At 44.4% G+C, this 20665-nt stretch overlaps 1 protein-coding gene across 1 annotated transcript in view; it reads left to right on the top strand.

Annotated features, from left to right (window-relative positions):
* The window catches only part of LOC135397726 (uncharacterized), a 159748-nt gene extending 140181 nt beyond the window's left edge, over nucleotides 1-19567 (top strand). Inside the window, exons 3-4 of the mRNA XM_064629329.1 lie at nucleotides 18799-18835; nucleotides 19447-19567. Coding sequence (XP_064485399.1) covers nucleotides 18799-18835; nucleotides 19447-19553 — 144 coding nt within the window. The 3' untranslated portion in view covers nucleotides 19554-19567. The remainder of the gene's footprint in view (nucleotides 1-18798; nucleotides 18836-19446) is intronic.
* The last annotated feature ends 1098 nt before the right edge of the window (nucleotides 19568-20665 follow it).

Below are 20665 nucleotides of genomic sequence, written 5' to 3' on the forward strand. Positions count from 1 at the left end.
AAACATTATCTAAGCAAATGAGAAATGCTATCGGCGCAAACAATACTCAACCAAAACGTGAAACGATGCATTTTAATGTATTTCAGATCTGACACAACTATTATACATACATTATTCTCAACTCATAAAATATCAATCGAGTGAATATCTGAAACAAAAAGAGAAAGTCAAATTTATTCAATGATAGAAACAATACTCATTCGAAAACCAGAATCAAATTTAACTACATCGTTTTATGATAACTTTGCAATAGTAATTTCTACACGCAGAAGCCGCAAACAACTCATCTGAAATCCAAATTAATGTAAAAGTTTGCTACAGCGAAAATCAACGCACACAACTTAAAAATACTTTCCCAACTAGTAGAATATTTTTATTAATATCAATCGAGCGATCATCTGAAGCAAACTCAAAGCAGTAATTAATTTAGGGAAACACTTTCTGACCAAGCAGGGCGATACATAACAGGAACACATCTTTTTCATTCATAGCCCACTAACAAAAAAAAAAAAAGAACGAGTGAGAGAGGGAAGCTGAGCTCCCATGCACTTTCGCCAAGGTTACGCCCCGCATGGAGAAGGGGGATCCCACAATGGTGGTGGTCAAAGTCATAAACTAACTCCAACAACTCAAGCCGGGAATTGAGAGCTCGCGTTTTTCTCGCTCATCACATCTTTTTTGTAAATTGACTTTCATAATTCTCACGTCAGGAGTATTAATAACATTCTAACCGCGATAACATAATACGTTTTTAATAAATAAAATCAGCATCGATATGATTTAATTAAGTGTCGAGGCACACTGCAAAACAGAACAGACAATTGCTAGACATTGAAGAGATGGACCGATTTTGTACTCGTTACGATAGGTCATTTGGAGTACCTGATAAAAAGCTGCTTCGAAAAGGAGGAGCCTCGAAACGATTCAATTACCGCTGCATTTCGATACGTCCTAGACATGGTCGTATTCGGAGATATGGTGCAAATTATGGAATTCAAGATGCGAGAACTTGTATGCCGAATCTACAATAGTTATAAAAATATTTGCACGTCAACATCGGAAGGTCCGCTGCGATTGATGGTGGAGTTTTTGGGGTTTGCTAACGAAGAATTGAAATACACTAGACCAAACGTAATTGTAATCATTGCAATGAGCATTGCATTAATCAAGAAAGCAATCAGATCAAATTATCATATACAAGCAGTCTATATCGCACGATTCATTACGGATTTGTTGAAATTACACCTAACGGTTGAAATGGAAAGTACATAAAAATCTTATCACGTGATATATTCCACTAGAGCCTCTACACATTTATTTTATTCTATCAGTCAAGGATGTCGAATGAACAGAAGTGCAATATGATCGTGCAAGGTCTGATGTATCATCACTTATTGAAACTCAACAAACATATCAATTGCGGTGGACCACCGGACGAGTTTCATCTAGTACTCTCTTGTATGCCATTCAATAATATTCATACAAAGAAAGGAAACATCAATAAGAGACTGTGCAAGTTCATCGCGACAAAGTGCAAATTGTTGAAGCAATACAAACACAGCGACAACATAGCGCCTGCGTTAATCAACACTGGATTCAAACGCCCAATAATCAGAATAAACTATTTAATGTCTTCGGAATTCGTCAATGAAGACAACAAACGAAAACTTCAGAGTTTGGAATAGAACTGTAATTTATCGAAATAAACAAGTGTATAATTGAAATAATAATTCTATTCTTTGTCATCATTGTAATGTATTCTACACATCGCAACGGAAACAGCTTATGATTAGACTGAAGATTGCTAAGGAGACGTTTATTCCACACTATGTACAAGGATCTTCACGTGGAATCAGCGCTGGCAATCAAGGAGATTTTACACGACAACACCGACACCCGACGGAAAGAATTGTAGAAGAATCGCTAATTGAAATTTAGAGGCATGTTACATCAATCTTTGTTTACAAAAGAGGATCATTAATATTTTGTGAAAGCTTATTTTATGAATTAAATTGCACAGTGTATATATTTTCTCAAACGATTGGACAGTTGTCAATACTATATTGAAAGGAATCTATTATCAAATGATGCGATGCAAGTGATGGACAAGCATGATGCGCAGGCGGAGTCTACAATTCTAATCATCATAACATGTAGCACACAGTTACAATAAGATTTTGGGAGAATCGAATCACACAACTGTCATCAGAAATGTTTAACCACTATACAATGAAGATGAGCACTATGCATAAGATATGTAACTATAATAAGTAAATATTCCTTTTGCAAACTTAACCAAAGCAGCACACATAAACGTAGCTCCAATTCACAGAATCTACCCGAGGTTTTTCATTAGCCATACTGAAAAACTATGAGTCTATTCATTATGTCACGGCATATGAGTCCCAGGCAAAAAAATGTGAGAGTGTAAGCGCGTTCGCAGCCCTCCCCCGTCGATAAGCGCACGGACAACCCTCCGCACACACGCCGCGCAGGGAAAAATACGCGAACGACGGTGTCGCTGCCCTGGTGGCAACGTCTGAGTTTCGCATTGTCTGAGTTTTACAAAAGTCGTATACTACTCTCGGTGCCCACACTGTGGGGAAACAGAGGAGCACGTTATTATGGATTGCCCAGCCACATCAGATGCAAGACGCAGGCTGCAGCAAGCTGTGCAGCCTACCGGCAAGCCTGGTCTCGAGGAGATTGTCTATCCTCGTGGCAACCTCCATCGTCGGAAGCTCATCCAAAGAGCTCTTCTGGACTTTTTCAAGGTCGTGAACCCACAAGGGCGACTGTAGGAACACGTGATGCCTAACAGCAACTAATGTAACTGTTCTTCCCTTCCCCTCCCTCCTTTTCCCTCCCCCCACCCCCGAGCAACATACCGCCATCGTCTACCCAACGTTACCCCCCCCCCCCCTCCCCCCTATGAGAGCGTCAGCAAAACGAAAAGGCTAAAGTCCGATGCTCTGCCCACTTCGTTCCATGTGCAAATGGACACCACCGACGTGCCGAATGAGAAGGTAAGCATTTATTTTCAATTCATCTCAAATGAAGCCCCCAAAAGGTAGACTGGGTGTGGCTCGAGTAAGATCAGACGCGCGAGATCTAGGTGACTCAATGTCCGGGGCGAATCCGGGATTTTTCATAGGGAGGGGAAGCCTGCCTTGGAAAGCATGCTATTACACTAGAAAGGTAAATTGACATTGTATGTAACGACTGAAATTGAGTGAGGGTAGGGCATCCGGACCCCCTCCCCCCCAAATCCACCCTGCTCAATGTAACCATACAATCGGAACGTAGGCATGTAGAATAAAGCGGAGAGTATCTCACAAGATGTCGGTTGTGCTGTTCTGGGATCAACTCCCAACAATATAACAAAAAGTATGTACGCAATACGCTTTTTTCACGCTCTTAACGGGGATTTCAACCATTCGTTTCTGCGTGCATCGGAATATGTATATGAACCGCGGCCGGCAGTGATGTACCAGACCCCTTTAGACCCCACCAGCACTTCACGGAAATTTTTGACGACATCCCTCTAACTTTCCCGGTTGCGATATTCAAATTCACTGCTATATTCTGAAGAAGTTTCTCACATCTTTCTTTGCTCATGTAACCCAGCATGCAGACACCATCATTTTTGTGAGTCACAGAGAGAGCCAAGGAGGCAGCTTTCTAGCAGAATAACGCCATTCGGCATTACGCTTTTATGCATGATATTGTACAATCAAACAGCCCATGCAACCGCCCATGGAGGCCCTCATGACCAAGAGCGGACGAGTCACCAAGCAAAGTGAAATAGCCATTGTGGCAAGAGAGTTCTACGCTAACATGTTTGAGAATGGACTCACGGCAGGTGATTCCTTCTGCGGGGGAAAGGCTGGAAAAGGCATAGAACTTAGCTGCAAGGAGGTGCAGCAGGCTGTTAGAAGCCTGAAGAATGGGAAGTCGCCGGGACCCGACGGGTTCCCGGCGGAGTTCTACAAACGGTATTGGGACATCCTGGGCCCCTCTTTGGTGAAGGTGCTTAATGGTGCACTCCAGAAAGGTACACTTCCAGAAACCTTCCTGGAAGGAACGGTCACTCTGTTGTGCAAGGACCAGCAGCGTAAGGAGGAGTTGGGCGCCTGGAGACCCATAACGTTATTAAATTTAGATTATAAAATATTAGCAAGGGCAGTCGTGGGCCGAATACAAGGAAATATGGAAGAATGGGTGTCACTAGCACAGGGTGCTGCAGTTAAAGGTCGAAGAATTCAAAGGAAAATATGGGAGCTAAGAGATGTTATACAATGGACAAGCAGAAGGAGAATAAAGAGTATTCTCATGACCTTAGACCAAGAAAAGGCATTTGACCGGCTTAAACACGCGTATTTAAGAGATACATTAGAAGGAATTGGGACGGAAAATCCAATAATAAACACAATAGGAGCCATGTATGAAAACGCCAGGAGTAGGTTACTTATCAATGGGCAATTGGGAAAGAGCTTTCAGGTCAAAAGGGGAGTAAGGCAAGGTTGCCCCCTTTCTCCCCTGCTGTATGTGTTAGCCTTTGATAGGTTATTACGAGGGCTGAACAAGTCTGAGGCAGTGAAAGGGGTTGGATTACCTGGGGCAGTACAGTGTAAAACCATTGTGGCCTACGCAGATGATCTCACTATGGTAGTTCAAGGCGAAAAGGAAGTTGAGAAAGCTCTAGAAGTAATGGAAGAATATGGGACAATGAGCGGGGCGAAAATAAATAGAGACAAATCAAAATTGATATATTTAGGTGGGGAGAAGCCGAGGAAAGATCTGGGCTTGAGTATTGTGGAGGAGACCAAAATCCTCGGAGTCAGGTTTAATAAGGACGGGGTTTCACACAACAATTGGATGCAGTTGGAAAAATGCGTGGAAAAATTGAAGGAAGAGTATGTTGAACCGGGAACGCCACTTACAGCTCGAGCGCAGATTGTCAAAAGAATTATGATACCGAGATGTGCGTACCTGTTTTCTGTCGCTTACCCTTCTCCTGAAATATGCCGTAGAATTGAGAAACTCTGCTTTCAGTTTATATGGGATGGGAAAACGCAATGGGTAGCGCAAGAGAAAATGAAACTGCCTATTGATGTTGGGGGCCTACAGATTGCTGATCTGAAACAACTGTCAGAAGCACATGCTTTATATGGAATATATAGGATGTTGGATGGCAACGACATCGCACAGCAGGTGACAAAATTTTGGCTGGGAATAAACATAAGACATTTTCGCCAACACGGGATAGATCATAGGAGTCCAATGTCGGAATGGCAGCCAGCAATTTATGAAGCAGGGAAGCACACTTTGCTGCAATTGAAAAGATCAGACAAGAGCAAAGACTACAGCGGAAGCTCAGTCGCTGAATTATACAGAGATCTGAGGGGGAAAGAAATAGAGAAATATCCATCTACAATAACAGCGGAAGCTTGGAAAAGAATTCTTAGTTACTGGTTAGAAGGCAAAAGAAAATCATTCCTGTGGAAAATTGCGCATGAGGTCATACCAGTGAGGGACAAGTTTTATCTGTGGGGTAAAAGCCGCAGAAGAGACTGCGAGCTTTGCGGTCAAATAGAAACGGTGAGGCACGCCGTCTTCGAGTGCAAGGTACCGATGTACCTGTGGTCCTGTTTTAAGAAATATTTTGGATTAAGTAACTTGACATTTGAAGAAGCTATGGGAATACATGTTGGGAAAGTAATCAAAAGACAACAGAAATTTTACATGTTAGTAGCAGTCGAAATCGCATATCAAGCTTGGGTAAACAGGTGTAGAGTGGTGCATGGTGGTGACTGCTGGGGTAAAGAACGAATGAGAAATATAATCAGCTATTACGTACGAACTTGGCTTGGGAGGGAGCGGTTAAGGTTAGGAGCAAAAAACTTCTCGAAACAGTGGCAGTGTAAAGGGTTCAGGGTAGTGGAGGGTATTATTAAATTTAAATTGGCAGATTAGTTAAATGAATTTAGAATATACTACCGCCGCAAGACAAGGAGGAGATCTATCGGAATTTTGGGGTGAGTTAACTGTAAAGCACAGGAGTGTTGACGCTCTTCTGAAGCACACGATACAGCGTTACACTCAAGTGCAAAAGCAATGGGGCAGAGTTTTAGAACTGGCCTCAGTTGTTGACTTGGTTGGGGAAAATAAAGCAAATCAGTAAATTAAGGATATAGGGAGTGGTAGGCTAAAAGATAAGGAAGATGGGCTCACTAATTTTGTGACTCATCTAATCAGTCAACAATACAACAATCAAACAGTTGGCAATACAATCAAATGCCGGTCTTCCGCCTCGATGCCAATACACAATCAAATGCCAATACATGTCAAGGGTATATAGGGAGTGGTAGGCTAAAAGATAAGGAAGATGGGCTCACTAATTTTGTGACTCATCTAATCAGTCAACGATACAAATACATGTCAACAAGCCAATGCAGACGGTCTTTCCAGATTCCCAGTTGGACCAGATCCCGACTTCGACGCGGCCATATCGGACGACACCTTCGTCGGGGGAATTGGGTCTTACCTCCGCCGTCCTCTCTATCGCTATAGAGAAAGTTCCTCTGAAGGCGTTAGAAATCACCAAGGCCACTGCAACTGACCGTGTGCTTTCCCGAGTGTACGGATACGTCATGGAAGGCTGGCCTTCTCACGAAAGAGATCCAGAGGTACAAGCATTTCACGCAAGGAAATAGGAACTAACAACGGAAGAAGGATGCGTCGTATGGGGTATGCGTGTTGTCATACTTTCCCAGCAGCGCGACGTTGTCTTGAGCCTTCTACATGATGGGCATATCGGCCAGACCAAAATGAAGATGTTGGCGCGATCATATGTATGGTGCCGGGAATGGACAAGGATATTGAACTGGCTTGTCGTCATGTGGTACGTGTGCCGCTTCAGCAGATCACCAGGTGCCAGTCCATCTAAATCAGTGGGAAGTTCCAACGCAGCCGTGGTGCCGGATACACGCCGATTTCGCGGACTTCGACGGGAAAAGCTATCTCGTTGGTGTCAGAGGCGGATCATACTGTCAGGGTTTTTCTTCAGTTACAGGTCACCGCATCAGGCAGGAGGAGCAATTATATTGTTCCCCTCTTTCGTTGGTAACGTCCGTTGGTACGACCGTGACAGTGACGGCCGGGTGGTCATGGTGGAGGCGGACATGACGGGGTGTTTGGTGCGGTTTATTCATCTGTACACCCCCGCACGGCGCGGAGACCGTGCGCAATTTTTTCGTCGCCTCGACTGCTTTTTCCTAGGTAACCGCAATATTGGGCTTGCGGGTGACTTTAACTGTTGTATTCACGGTTCCGGCAGTAGACAACGGCCAGTGAACCTCGAGTTGGCCCAGCTAGTAGATGATCTCGGGCTGGTCGACACGTTCAGCCTCCTGAATAATGGGCAATACCAGCACACGTGGTCCAATACCCGTGGTGCACACAGCCGCATAGACCGTTTCTATGTTTCTCCCGGGCTGATGTCGCATATGAGGGAGTGCTTTGTTTGTCCGTCCAGGTATTTGTCGGACCATGGGGGGGTCCTCCTTCTCCTTGGTGGGTTTCGGCACCTCCATGGTGGTTCAGGTTGTTGGAGGTTGGATGTCGCTCTGTTGAGTGACGTTGAAATTCGTGGCAGTGTAAGTAGCTGGCGTGAGGCTCGGTGGGCTATGGCGTCCTTCTCCCAAGAATGGTGGGAGGAGTCGAAAATTGGGGCCGCGAGGCTTTTTCGTCAGTGGCGGGCTCAGCGGGCGCGGAAGAGCCGAGAGGAAATGCAACACCTTCGGCAAGTGCTGTCAATTTTGCGTCACCTGGGGTTGAGGGGCCCTTGCAACCACGATGCTATCCAGGACGTTCTGAGACGGCTTGCATCTCTAAAGATCCGTGCCTGGGAACACTTTGCGGCGTTGCAGGCAGCTGAGCGCTGGTCGCAGGAGTCCTGCTGCTCTCGCCTTCTTCTTGGCCGTTTTTTCCGTCGCCCTCCAAATGCTGTTGCGGAGCTGGTGACCTCTGGCGGGTCTGTGCAGGCTAGTTCTGAAGCCGTTCGGTCAATTTTTCGTGACCACTTTGCCGCCTTGTACAGCGCAGCCGTGCGTGCCTGCTGATGCCGAAACGCAAAGCTTTCTGCCGACTCACAAACACTTCGTCCATAGCGCAGATCCGTTTACTCTGGACGCGCAATCCCAAAATTCGCGGTCACCCCCCCGCCGGCGCACTCCGTCACTATACTCAGCCGCTATGCGGGAAGCTGCCTTACAGGACGTTAATTCAATGGGAGACAGCGTTTATGCCAATTAACAGCAAAACAGAATAAAATTGTTAAGATGTCATCGCCTAGTAGAGAACAACACCATGTAAAGAACCCCTGGAGACATGAAAGGCACCAGCAGAATATAAGCCTAGTGCACCCTGGCCAAATGAATTTTAATGCATTGCGCCTATGGGGATTCCGTCAATTTTTGCACATCGCCCATGTTTAGACTACGATTTTTCGACAAAGGCAGTCAAATTCTGCAAATGTCATCGCCTATTTTCGTTCAGTACGTCCTCCAGGCCACATACCAACCACGGCACGATGTGTGAGTGTTAATCCTGATGCACCCAGGGCCTTCAAAGTTTGCGACTCAGACAGGGTTCCCCTCCTAGGCGCTCGACGGACTGAGTCCCAGTATTATCGTAATACGCATGCGCTGAGACTGTACGGCCGGTCTGAAGGAGTTCGAAACGAGAACGGTCATTTTTTCCAGAACTCGAAGTGGCTGACAGAACACACAACTTTATTTTCAGTGAGTAATGTACAAATGATACCGTTTTGTATTTTATATCGCTTTTATATTAAACTATACAACTTGATAAAACTGTCCATTTCGAGTGCCTTTTTGGAAGTGCTTTTGTCAAACGCGACCTTTCAGGGTGCAACAGGAGAACAAGGTACGGGGTTCAAACTCCGTGATCGTACTTTCACATATACATACACATATACATTACATTACATAATCAGCTTAGGATATCTTTATTATCATCGTTATATCAAATGATATTAAGCCCCGAACTTGAAGAAATTCGCCATTTGGCCGTTTTGGAAGCGATTTTGTCAAACGCGAGCTCTCAGGGAGCAACAGGGGAAGATACGGGGTTCTAACCCCGTGATCTTACTTTCACGTATACATATTATAATATCAGCTCAGGACATCTTTAATATTAATTTTATATCAAATGATATTAAGCCCCGAAGTTGACGAAATTGGCCACTTGGCCATTTCGAGTGCCGCTTTGGAAACGATTTTGTCAAACGCGACCTCTCACGGTGCAACAGGGGAACAAGATACGGGGTTCAAATCTCGTGATCTTACTTTTCACATATACATACTACAGAATCAGCTTAGGACATCTTTAATATTATTTTTATATCAAATGATATTAAGCCCCGAAGTTGACGAAATTGGCCATTTGGCCATTTCGCGTGCCGGTTTGGAAGCCATTTTGTGAAACCCGACCTCTCAGGGTGCAACAGGGGAACAAGATACGGGGTTCAAACCCCGTGATCTTACTGTCACATATACATACTACAGAATCAGCTTAGGACATCTTTCATATTATTTTTATATCAAATGATACTAAGCCCCGAAGTTGACGAAATTCGCCAGTTGGCCATTTCGAGTGCCGGTTTGGAAGCGATTTTGTCAAACCCGCCCTCTCAGGGTGCAACAGGGGAACAAGTTTCGGGGTTCAAACCCCGTGATCTTACTTTCACATATACATACTACAACATCAGCTTAGGACATCTTTAATATTATTTTTATATCAAATGATATTAAGCCCCGAAGTTGACGAAATTGGCCATTTGGCCATTTCGCGTGCCGTTTAGGAAGCGATTCTCTCAAACGCGACCTCTCAGGGTGCAACAGGGGAACAAGGTACGGGGTTCAAACCCCGTGATCTTCCTTTCACATATACATATTACAAAATTAGCTTAGGACATCTTTAATATTATTCTTATATCGAATGATATTAAGCCCCGAAGTTGACGAAATTGGCCATTTGGCCATTTCGAGTGCCGGTTTGGAAGCGATTTTGTCAAACCCGCCCTCTCAGGGTGCAACAGGGGAACAAGGTACGGGGTTTAAACACCGTGATCTTACTTTCACATATACATATTACAAAATTAGTTTAGGACACCTTTAATATTATTTTTATATCAAATGATATAAAGCCCCGAAGTTGACGAAATTGGCCATTTGGTCATTTCGAGTGCCGGTTTGGAAGCGATTTTGTCAAACCCGCCCTCTCAGGGTGCAACAGGGGAACAAGTTTCGGGGTTCAAACCCCGTGATCTTACTGTCACATATACATACTACAGAATCAGCTTAGGACATCTTTCATATTATTTTTATATCAAATGATATTAAGCCCCGAAGTTGACGAAATTCGCCACTTGGCCATTTCGAGTGCCGTTTTGGAAGCGATTTTGTCAAACCCGACCTCTCAGGGTGCAACAGGGGAACAAGATACGGGGTTCAAACCCTGTGATCTTACTTTCACATATACATATTACAACATCAGCTTAGGACATCTTTAATATTATTTTTATATCGAATGATATTAAGCCTCGAAGTTGACGAAATTTGCCACTTGGCCACTTCGAGTGCCGTTTTGGAAGCGATTTTGTCAAACCCGACCTCTCAGGGTGCAACAGGGGAACAAGATACGGGGTTCAAACCCTGTGATCTTACTTTCACATATACATATTACAACATCAGCTTAGGACATCTTTAATATTATTTTTATATCGAATGATATTAAGCCCCGAAGTTGACGAAATTCGCCACTTGGCCATTTCGAGTGCCGTTTTGGAAGCGATTTTGTCAAACCCGACCTCTCAGGGTGCAACAGGGGAACAAGATACGGGGTTCAAACCCTGTGATCTTACTTTCACATATACATATTACAACATCAGCTTAGGACATCTTTAATATTATTTTTATATCACATAATATTAAGCCTCGAAGTTGACGAAATTTGCCACTTGGCCATTTCGAGTGCCGTTTTGGAAGCAATTTTGTCAAACCCGACCTCTCAGGGTGCAACAGGGGAACAAGATACGGGGTTCAAACCCCGGGATCTTACTTTCACATATACATACTACAACATCAGCTTAGGACATCTTTAATATTATTTTTATATCGAATGATATTAAGCCTCGAAGTTGACGAAATTTGCCACTTGGCCACTTCGAGTGCCATTTTGGATGCGATTTTGTCAAACGCGACCTCTCAGGGTGCAACAGGGGAACAACGTACGGGGTTCAAACCCCGTGATCTTACTTTCACATATACATATTACAAAATTAGCTTAGGACATCTTTAATATTATTTTGATATCAAATGATGTTAAGCCCCGAAGTTGACGAAATTCGCCACTTGGCCATTTCGAGTGCCGTTTTGGAAGCGATTTTGTCAAACCCGACCTCTCAGGGTGCAACAGGGGAACAAGATACGGGGTTCAAACCCCGGGATCTTACTTTCACATATACATACTACAACATCAGCTTAGGACATCTTTAATATTATTTTTATATCGAATGATATTAAGCCTCGAAGTTGACGAAATTTGCCACTTGGCCACTTCGAGTGCCATTTTGGATGCGATTTTGTCAAACGCGACCTCTCAGGGTGCAACAGGGGAACAACGTACGGGGTTCAAACCCCGTGATCTTACTTTCACATATACATATTACAAAATTAGCTTAGGACATCTTTAATATTATTTTGATATCAAATGATATTAAGCCCCGAAGTTGACGAAATTCGCCACTTGGCCATTTCGAGTGCCGTTTTGGAAGCGATTTTGTCAAACCCGACCTCTCAGGGTGCAACAGGGGAACAAGATACGGGGTTCAAACCCCGGGATCTTACTTTCACATATACATACTACAACATCAGCTTAGGACATCTTTAATATTATTTTTATATCGAATGATATTAAGCCTCAAAGTTGACGAAATTTGCCACTTGGCCACTTCGAGTGCCATTTTGGATGCGATTTTGTCAAACGCGACCTCTCAGGGTGCAACAGGGGAACAACGTACGGGGTCCAAACCCCGTGATCTTACGTTCACATATACATATTACAAAATCAGCTTAGGACATCTTTAATATTATTTTTATATCACATAATATTAAGCCTCGAAGTTGACGAAATTGGCCACTTGGCCATTTCGAGTGCCGTTTTGGAAGCGATTTTGTCAAACGCGACCTCTCAGGGTGCAGCAGGGGAACAAGGTACGGGGTTCAAACCCGGTGATCTTTCTTTGACATATACATATTACAAAATTAGCTTAGGACGCTTTTTGCTTAGGGAGTGTCGTTTCGGAAGCAGTTTCTTCAAACGCGACCTCTCCATGTACGGCCTGGTACCAGGATTAAAGAGGCTTCGCACGTTTCGGCACGCAAGGGCTCGATCTGCTGGCAAACGTTCCGGTATCGTCTGTTACAATCCCAGTACAAGCCGTTCATAGTATCTTTTTGGCACAATGATACAAGTCATTTGAGTCATTGTAAAGGGCCCTGCTGCCGCCTTTTCCAAATTTTGCGGTGGTTTCCGATGCAATCACAGGAGAGGGGCATAACATAAGCCGTCGCGTCTTTATAGGTGTGTAAAATGTCTGCCACCATGATTAAAGGGGTTTTTGTCCGTTTTAAAGGGCTCTGCTGTAGCCTTTTATGGAGTTTGCGGCCGCATCCGTTATAATTCCAGTAGAACGGCAATACCATGCATAACCCGTTGCGTATACTTATATGACTTTGGAACTATGATACAAGGGGTATCGACCGTTTTAAAGGGCTCTGCTGCCGCATTTTCCTTATTTTGCGGTAGTCTCTGTTATAGTCCCAGTAGAACGGCATTGCACAAGCCATTGATGACATGTCATCGGCAGCATGATACAAGGGGTCTCGCCCATTCTGAAGGGCTATGCTGCATCCTTTTCCCTTTTCCTTTTCCTTTTGTGTTATGATCTCGGTAGAATGACATAGTATAAGTTGTTGATAATATGACTGTGACAGCATGACACAAGGGGTTTTGCTCGTTTAAGAGGGCTCTGCTGCTACGTTTGCCGAATTTGGCGATCGCCTGTGTTATAACTCCAGCAGAATAGGATTGCACAAGACACTGGTAACTTTCTTTCTTTCGCTCCATGATACAGGGAGTTTCGCCCGTTTTATAAGGCCTTGCTGCCGCCGTATCCAAATTATGCAGTCTCCTCTTGCGCAATTCCGGTAGAAAGGCACAGGGTAAGCCGTCATTAATATGCCTTTGGTACCATGATACAAGGGGTTTCGTATGTTTTAAAGGACTCTGTTGCTGCCTTTTCCGCATTTGGTGGTCGCTTCTGTTCCGATCCCTGTAGAAGAGCATCATAAGCCGTTGATAATATCTGTTTCGAACCATGATTAAAGAGGTCTTGCCCGTTCTAAAGGGCTCTGCTGCGGTCTTTTACGGATTTTGCGGTCGCCTCCGTTACAATCCCAGTGGGAAGGGCAATAGCATAAGCCGTCTCGAATATGCCTTTGACACCATGATACAAAGGGTTTTGCCCGTTTTAGAGGGCTCTGCCGGCGCCACTGTCAAAATCCCAGTACAAGGGCCTTGTATAAGTAGTTGATAATGGCTTTGCTATGCAGAATACACCAGTGACTCTTTGTTGTGTATTCCTTGGATGCCCCTGCCATCATCGGGGTTGCAGAAAGGTTACTTTTTACTTTTCTCAAAGAAGTTGGCAAGTGATGCAATGTTTCAGAAGGATACTGTGGTGGTGGTGGTGATGGTGAAAGGGCTTGCCGTTGTCGGCCTCACGTATATGGGCAGCGTCACGACTGACGCCCTGGGGAAATGTGCGTCCTGGGCAGACTTCTAGGGTCACTGTGGGTCATTTCTTGCAGGTCGAGGTGCAAGCAAACCATGGACTTGTTTATTCGTGCTGCACTTCGAGAAAAATTGGTTGATTACCATGAACAGTGAAATTCAAACGGCTTCATAACGGATACGCTCTCAAGCGGTGAACCACCCCAGGCCATAGTCATGAACTATTTGTTGTCGTTGTTGTAACGGATCGGTATTTTCATCTATGATGTCTTTTCCTCAGACTTTAGCACCAGTGCTCGTAGGTGTCTGTTGCCGTGTAAATGTTCGGACTGCCGGCGATTTGCTGTGCAAGTTCACTTTGTGGTGCCGGGTCTTGGCAAGTTTTTTTCCTTGCCGTCGCGGCTCTCTCACGCTGAATTCAAACGGAAGGTATCAGCCTTTGGTCCGTTGCGCAACTCGTATCAGCAGCGAAGAAGAACGACAATTTCTTCTTTGTCATTGTTGTTGCGGCTGCCACTATCATCAATGCACATAGAAGCCAAGATGCGCCCGGCGTGATAAGATGTCTGCGTGATTTCGAGTGGAGAGAACCATAGGGTGGTATATCTATATGGATACATATCTATCAGGGATGGGCAGTAATACTCATATTTTGTATTATAATACTAATACATAATACTTCCTAGAAATCGGTATTATAATACAGATACAAATACATTTCAAAAATGAGTATTATAATACATAATACTAATACTTCTGTGTATTACACGAGTAATACTTGTAATACGCTTGTAATATACTTAACTTGGGAAGACAAAAAAGGAAAAGAACAGAAGAATTACTTAGATATATGCCCATTACTTATCGAGACAATCATTCTCCAATGACGTTTTATTCACGCTTACATTTTTGCACATGGCCTGATCTTTCCGAATAAGATCAGATAGCGCTGATCAATTCGATCGCAGTGAACAAGTTGCCCTCACTGTGGCAGAGCCCTGATTTCATCCACTCTGGACGATAAAATGTGGGCCGTTCAAAAACCTGTGACTGCCCATAGTGCAACCACATACAGGGGTGACTGGCTGCACTGGACGCACTCTTTCATAATACAAAGGGCTTGTACAGGTATGACTCATCCTTACGGATTCTGAAGTAGAAGGAATGCGAGGAAGCCTCCAGTAACCTCTGGCCCCAAAGTCACTTGCTTTGGGATAATTTGGGGCAGGGGAACACTGTAATAGGAGCCTTGTTCGTGTTCAAATGTTTGTGGGACCCGAAAAATTACTGATAAAGTGCATGGGTGACACTTTGCAGGTCGAACTTACGACCTCTGGGAAAGTATTACACCTTCAAAAGTATTATAATACATGTAATACCTCGTTTTGTGTATTATAATACAGATACAAATACATTTCAAAAATGAGTATTATAATACATAATACAAATACTCAAAAGTATTACAGTAATAGTATTATAATACAAAGTATTACTATTACTGCCCATCCCTGATATCTATGCGTATATGCATTGGTGGCCAAGGTGTATCGGGAAATCTCATGAATTACAGGGGAGTGGTTGGAAAAATTCAGGGGGAGTGTACACCTCCCTGGGGGTGGAGGTAATCACCCTGGAAAGGACCGCAATTATAGCAAAGTACCTTAGCGTAAACAGCTGAGCGGTATAGTTACTAGGCATTCGCATATACAATTCGTCAATGAGAAACTTCACTTGACACACCAGCAGAGACAAATGAGCTTCTTTTCCAAATTAGACATTGAAAATTTGAAAGGCGTTGCAAGTTCTTCGTACATAGTTCTTCACGAACGATTATCCCAACGTTCAGGAGCACTGAAATTGTCGGTTTACACACTGTATTGATGATTTTGCTTGCATTTTCAAAGTGAAAAAGAAAAAGGAAATCATGGAAAGAGAAATAATTGAAAATATTCACACAATGACCCTCGAACATAACTACTCCATGTATTTTTTTTTTTTTTTTTCACTGCACCTCTCTGTGCTCAGTATACAGTTTTTCGCGCATGATATCCGGAGAGGCTGCTGCTATGCTGTGGAAGCCCATAAACTTAGTGTAATAATTAAGATTATGTCATTCTCTGCACTTGTCTCCACAATAACTTCTCAATTATCATATTACTTACAGTGTAGTTTATCAAAATACACGTTCAGACCAGATCGCGAATCGCTATAACTACTAGCTGAGATTCATGAGTCACAAGAACTGCTCAAATGTGAATGTCCTTCCTAACGTCGACAGGAGCAGCACTACATCGAGCAAGGGTAAAAACAATGCCTGAAAACCTGGTTTCATTCCGAATTCTTCATTACTGGTGTGCGCGTGTGGGTGTGTGTGTGTGTGTGGGGGGGGGGGGGGGCAGCTTTATTCTATTTAGTGGTCAAGAGCCCTCGGGACACAGAATAGCTGACTGCAAGCCATGCACATGCGGCCCGCGTGTGTGAGAGCCCTGATTGCCCTGATCTAAGCATTACTTCATCTTAAGCGAGAAATAAATAATGTACTCGAGGGCGCGTAGCACTTGTTTAGCGTTATCTCCAAATCTGGTATTTAGTTCTGCTCCAAAATATCTGGTCCAAAGAAGTCGCGTTTGATCAAATTATTGCCACTCGCATCGCCACAGCACTCGCAGACGCCAAACTGTCCGTATCTTCCATTTCATTTAGTAATAACTCTGGATATAAACGTGATATCGAAGATGTCATCACTTAATTACGTAGTCTGTGTATAAATGCTCAATAGCTATGAGTCCGCGGCCCATACCAGAGCCCGCGAAGTAGCGTTTGGTCAAATCATTCATTTTCAAGTGACCAAAGAACAAACAGGAGACAAGATCAGACACAAGTCGCTCTGTTGTTGTTTCGTGTTTGTTCTTTGGTCGCTTGTAGATTTACACCAACCAGCCCAATCTATATACTTCAGACAGTTTGCCAAATCGTCGCGCAAGTGGCACTCACTGGCACCAATTTGTCAGTTTCCTCTATTTTAGCTCGTAATAACTCTTGATACCAATTTGATACTGACGGTATCATCATAAAATTACGTAGTCTGTGTATCGTCTGCGGACCATAGCTGCTGTCCTTGCTGCACTCTTAGAACGCGCATTTAGTGTATTTGTCGTCCAGAAGGCTATCACAGGCGCCAACCTGCCAATTTCATCCGGTAATCTCCCGATATCTGGAAAGTCTCATGCTCGTTCCCAGAGTTATACATCACGTCTTATTCTTTATCTTACGCGAATGCTCCCGGGCGTGTTATCGGTGTTGTTATCAGGTCTGGGCGCGAAACGGGAATTGTTCGCCTCAGATATGTCCTCCTCTCCCTGCCCAGATCTGTTCCTCCTCACGTACTCACGCACCACCCTGTAAACTTAGCTTCCTTGCGTAGTCCTCTGCTATCAGGTCAAGCCGGGTTTCAGAGGGGGTGTCCCTGAATGCTGCTCTTGCATGCGGCCGCCGTTAAAGCCCTGCGAACGGAAGGTCTCCCGCCTCCGGCCGAATTCTATAAGTGCTTCTGGCGTCCGCTTTCTGGCCCGCTGACAGCGTTATTGAATGGCTGCTTCGCGGACGGCCTCCTCTGCCCGTCCATGCGAGAGGGTGTGGTAACGTTACTATGCAAAGACCCGTCTAGGAAGCGGGACCCGAATGCGTATCGCCCCGTTTCCCCTACTTAATACGGACTACAATATAGTTTCGACCGCAATTCTGCGTAGAATTGCCTTAGTCCTGAGTCTTGTAGTTCCCTCCTGTCAGGTCTGAGCTGTTCCTGGACGGTCAATCAACTTCCACACACAGGCCCTGCGTGACGCCATCTACTGGGCGCACAGCCGTCAGCAACCCGCGGTACTGGTGTCTTTTGACCAAAATAAGGCGTTTGACAGGGTGCATCATGGGTATATGTTCCGTGTGCTGGAGGCGGCTGGCTTTCCTCCCGTAGTGGTGGGCTGGATTAAGGCTCTATACAGAGATTCCTCTGCCGTTGTCGGCGTGAACGTGGGCATTTCCGGTAGGTTCCCCATGATGACCGGTGTGCGGCAAGGCTGTCCTTTGTCCCCGGCGTCGTATGCTGTGGTGTTTAGTCCCCTCCTAGAAACCTTAGCAACCTGCCTTCGACCTGTTATATTTTCGTTGCAAGGCTCGTGGAACCTTCCTCTGTTCGCGTATGCAGATGACCTCTCTTTAATCCTCAGTAATAAGAACTCGATAGGTCCTGTTCTCGTTATTTTAGAGAGTATCGAATCGGTCGAGTATCGAATGCACGAATCAACAGAGAAAAAAGCGAGTCGAATATCGGTCGAGTATCGAATGCACGAATCAACAGAGAAAAAAGCGCTGCGCTGTTCATTAACGTCACTCCCTCCTGTCCGTCTCCATTCGGGATCCCTGTTAGGAATGAGGTGCGGATTCTCGTTATCCACTATAACAGGACTGGGGTCTCTCCTCTTTCTTGGTTGCGTGTTCACGAGCGCAGCGCCTCGGTTCTCACTGATTTGAGGGGCCTAGTGCTCCCTATCACCTGTAGAGCTCGCCTGGCTGCGTCGTGGTTCTTGAGCAAATACTGGTATCACGGGTCAGTTTGCCTTCCTCCTCGTCAAGTTTTCCTGCAGCAAACCGTACGGCCTTTCGGTTCATCTGGGGGAACGGAGCTGAGTGGGTATCCCGGGTGGGTTTCCCGGGAGTATTCCGTGAGTTTTGGTTTGTTGCGAGGTGGCATCTAGCACGTACATCAATCCCAGACCTGCCGTGAGCTCGTCTTCGGGTGTTGGCGTTGCGATGGTTGTAGACTAGTGCGTGTGTTGCGTTAAAGGGAGCCAGTCAAGAGATATGGCTGGTCTTCCACCATGATGCCAATACATATGAAATGCCCAATTTCTATCACAGGTGGAGACAAGCAGCTTGATGGAATCTGCTTCAGGTGGTGAGTACGAGAAGCTTCCATTTACAGATTGAGAACGTTTAATATCTGTGTTGTACGGTGAATGAAATGTGAATTCTGAGTCACAGTGAATGTTCGTGTTGTGAAACCGGCAGCTTACTCAGGAGTATCAGCGTCTACAAGTGATATATATTGCTCACATACTGTCATTGCTTGATGTTGCTATATATCGTGAATTTTATTTTTTTATTCCAGAAGTGAGGCTTCCATCTGCGTCACACACTAAACCAGTCAGTGAAACTAAACTAAAAAAAAGGCCCCTTTCAGGGCCACCACATGCTTCATGCAGAGACAAACATTGTGTTATGAACCCACCAACGAGCACATTATTGTTTTTGGTCTACCTGAAAACACTTTTCTGAATTGTGTTGTTGATTCTAATGAACTTTTCTTTATATTCAATTTGAGCAACTGGCTATGAACGGCGTCTAATGAACTATATGCACACCTGTGACTTTTAGTGCAATTCCAGTTACAGTTACAGTGCATAGAAGATACTCCTATGGTACAAGAATATGGTGGTATTGGGCACTGATATGCGCACTGATATGGCTAAGTTTTTTCTCTTCGTCTTATTTTTTTTTCTTTTTCAGAATATCAAGCTTCACATGTGCACTGCTCCTATATTGTATGGAGGGAAAGAACCTATTACCACCCTGTCAACCTGAACCTAAATGCCAGCTCTACACACAGCAACTGAAAATAACGACGGAAATAAAGCCTACTGACATAATGCAGTCAGCTTTCGTTTGAAACTTTAAATATTTGTATCAGGTTCACAAAGATTTCACGTACATTGGAGGAGATAAAACTGTGGTAATACACACATTGGCACTAACCTCTATCCTCCATTTAGAAATAAAGCATAAATCCATGCTTAGGGCAAAACGCATCAGTCTTTTTTTTTTCACACATAGGTGAAAAAGATGTACAGAAGAAACCCCTTTATGAAGAAGCTGGATAGACTATTCAAAATATGCATTACACAAGTACCAGTGTTTGTCCTCGTAGTGTTAAAACCTTGGTTTGTACCCTAGAAGGATTTGCAATGAAAATTATATACACATTCCACTGTACTTGCAACATCTGACTGCAAGTCCACACTGCATTGTCCTGATCGGCCGATAGACCTCCGACCGTCATGTCACTAATGTTTTATGCCTCATTGCGACTGGGAATATTCCAATATTGCTTCAAAATTCAGTTAAATATGGTTGGTGGTATGTGACCCCCCATAAAACTTCCCTAGAACTGATCAGCGCTCGGAGATTCAAACTGCGAACGCCCCAGCGTGTAAAGACGATTGAGCATCGTGCGACGCAATGCAGCCTATAAAAGGCCACGTGCTACACGTGCTATGCGCCAGTCCTATAAGCATCCATAAACCGATTGGGAGCTTCATAGGTGGACGTCCCTTTCCGTATATCCGCCGGATGTCGCGTGTCGGCAGTTTGAAAAATTTTCCGAGTCCTGATGGAATTCTCTGATGGAGTGGAGTGTTGCCAGAGATAGAGAGAGAGAGATAAAGAATGCCCACGATTGCACTGCGGAACTTCGATTCTCGATGGACCACAAGAATGTGTCAACCAAAAGCAGTAATAAACACAGACGTTGTGTTAGTCTTGACTACCCCAAGCCATTCCTCACTTCAGTAAGTCTTCAGTGTAAGTAAATTAAATAAATTTAGACACTTCACCCCTTTTATTTAACCGCGGCAGCAAACAGGACTCTCGGATTCGCGAAACCACGGAAGACAAGCTATATGTACAGTACTTGTGCTATCTGCATTCACTTTCTGCTAAGTGAGCTTTT

This window comes from Ornithodoros turicata, chromosome 6 (genome assembly GCF_037126465.1).
Source record: "Ornithodoros turicata isolate Travis chromosome 6, ASM3712646v1, whole genome shotgun sequence".
NCBI classification, from domain to species: domain Eukaryota; kingdom Metazoa; phylum Arthropoda; class Arachnida; order Ixodida; family Argasidae; genus Ornithodoros; species Ornithodoros turicata.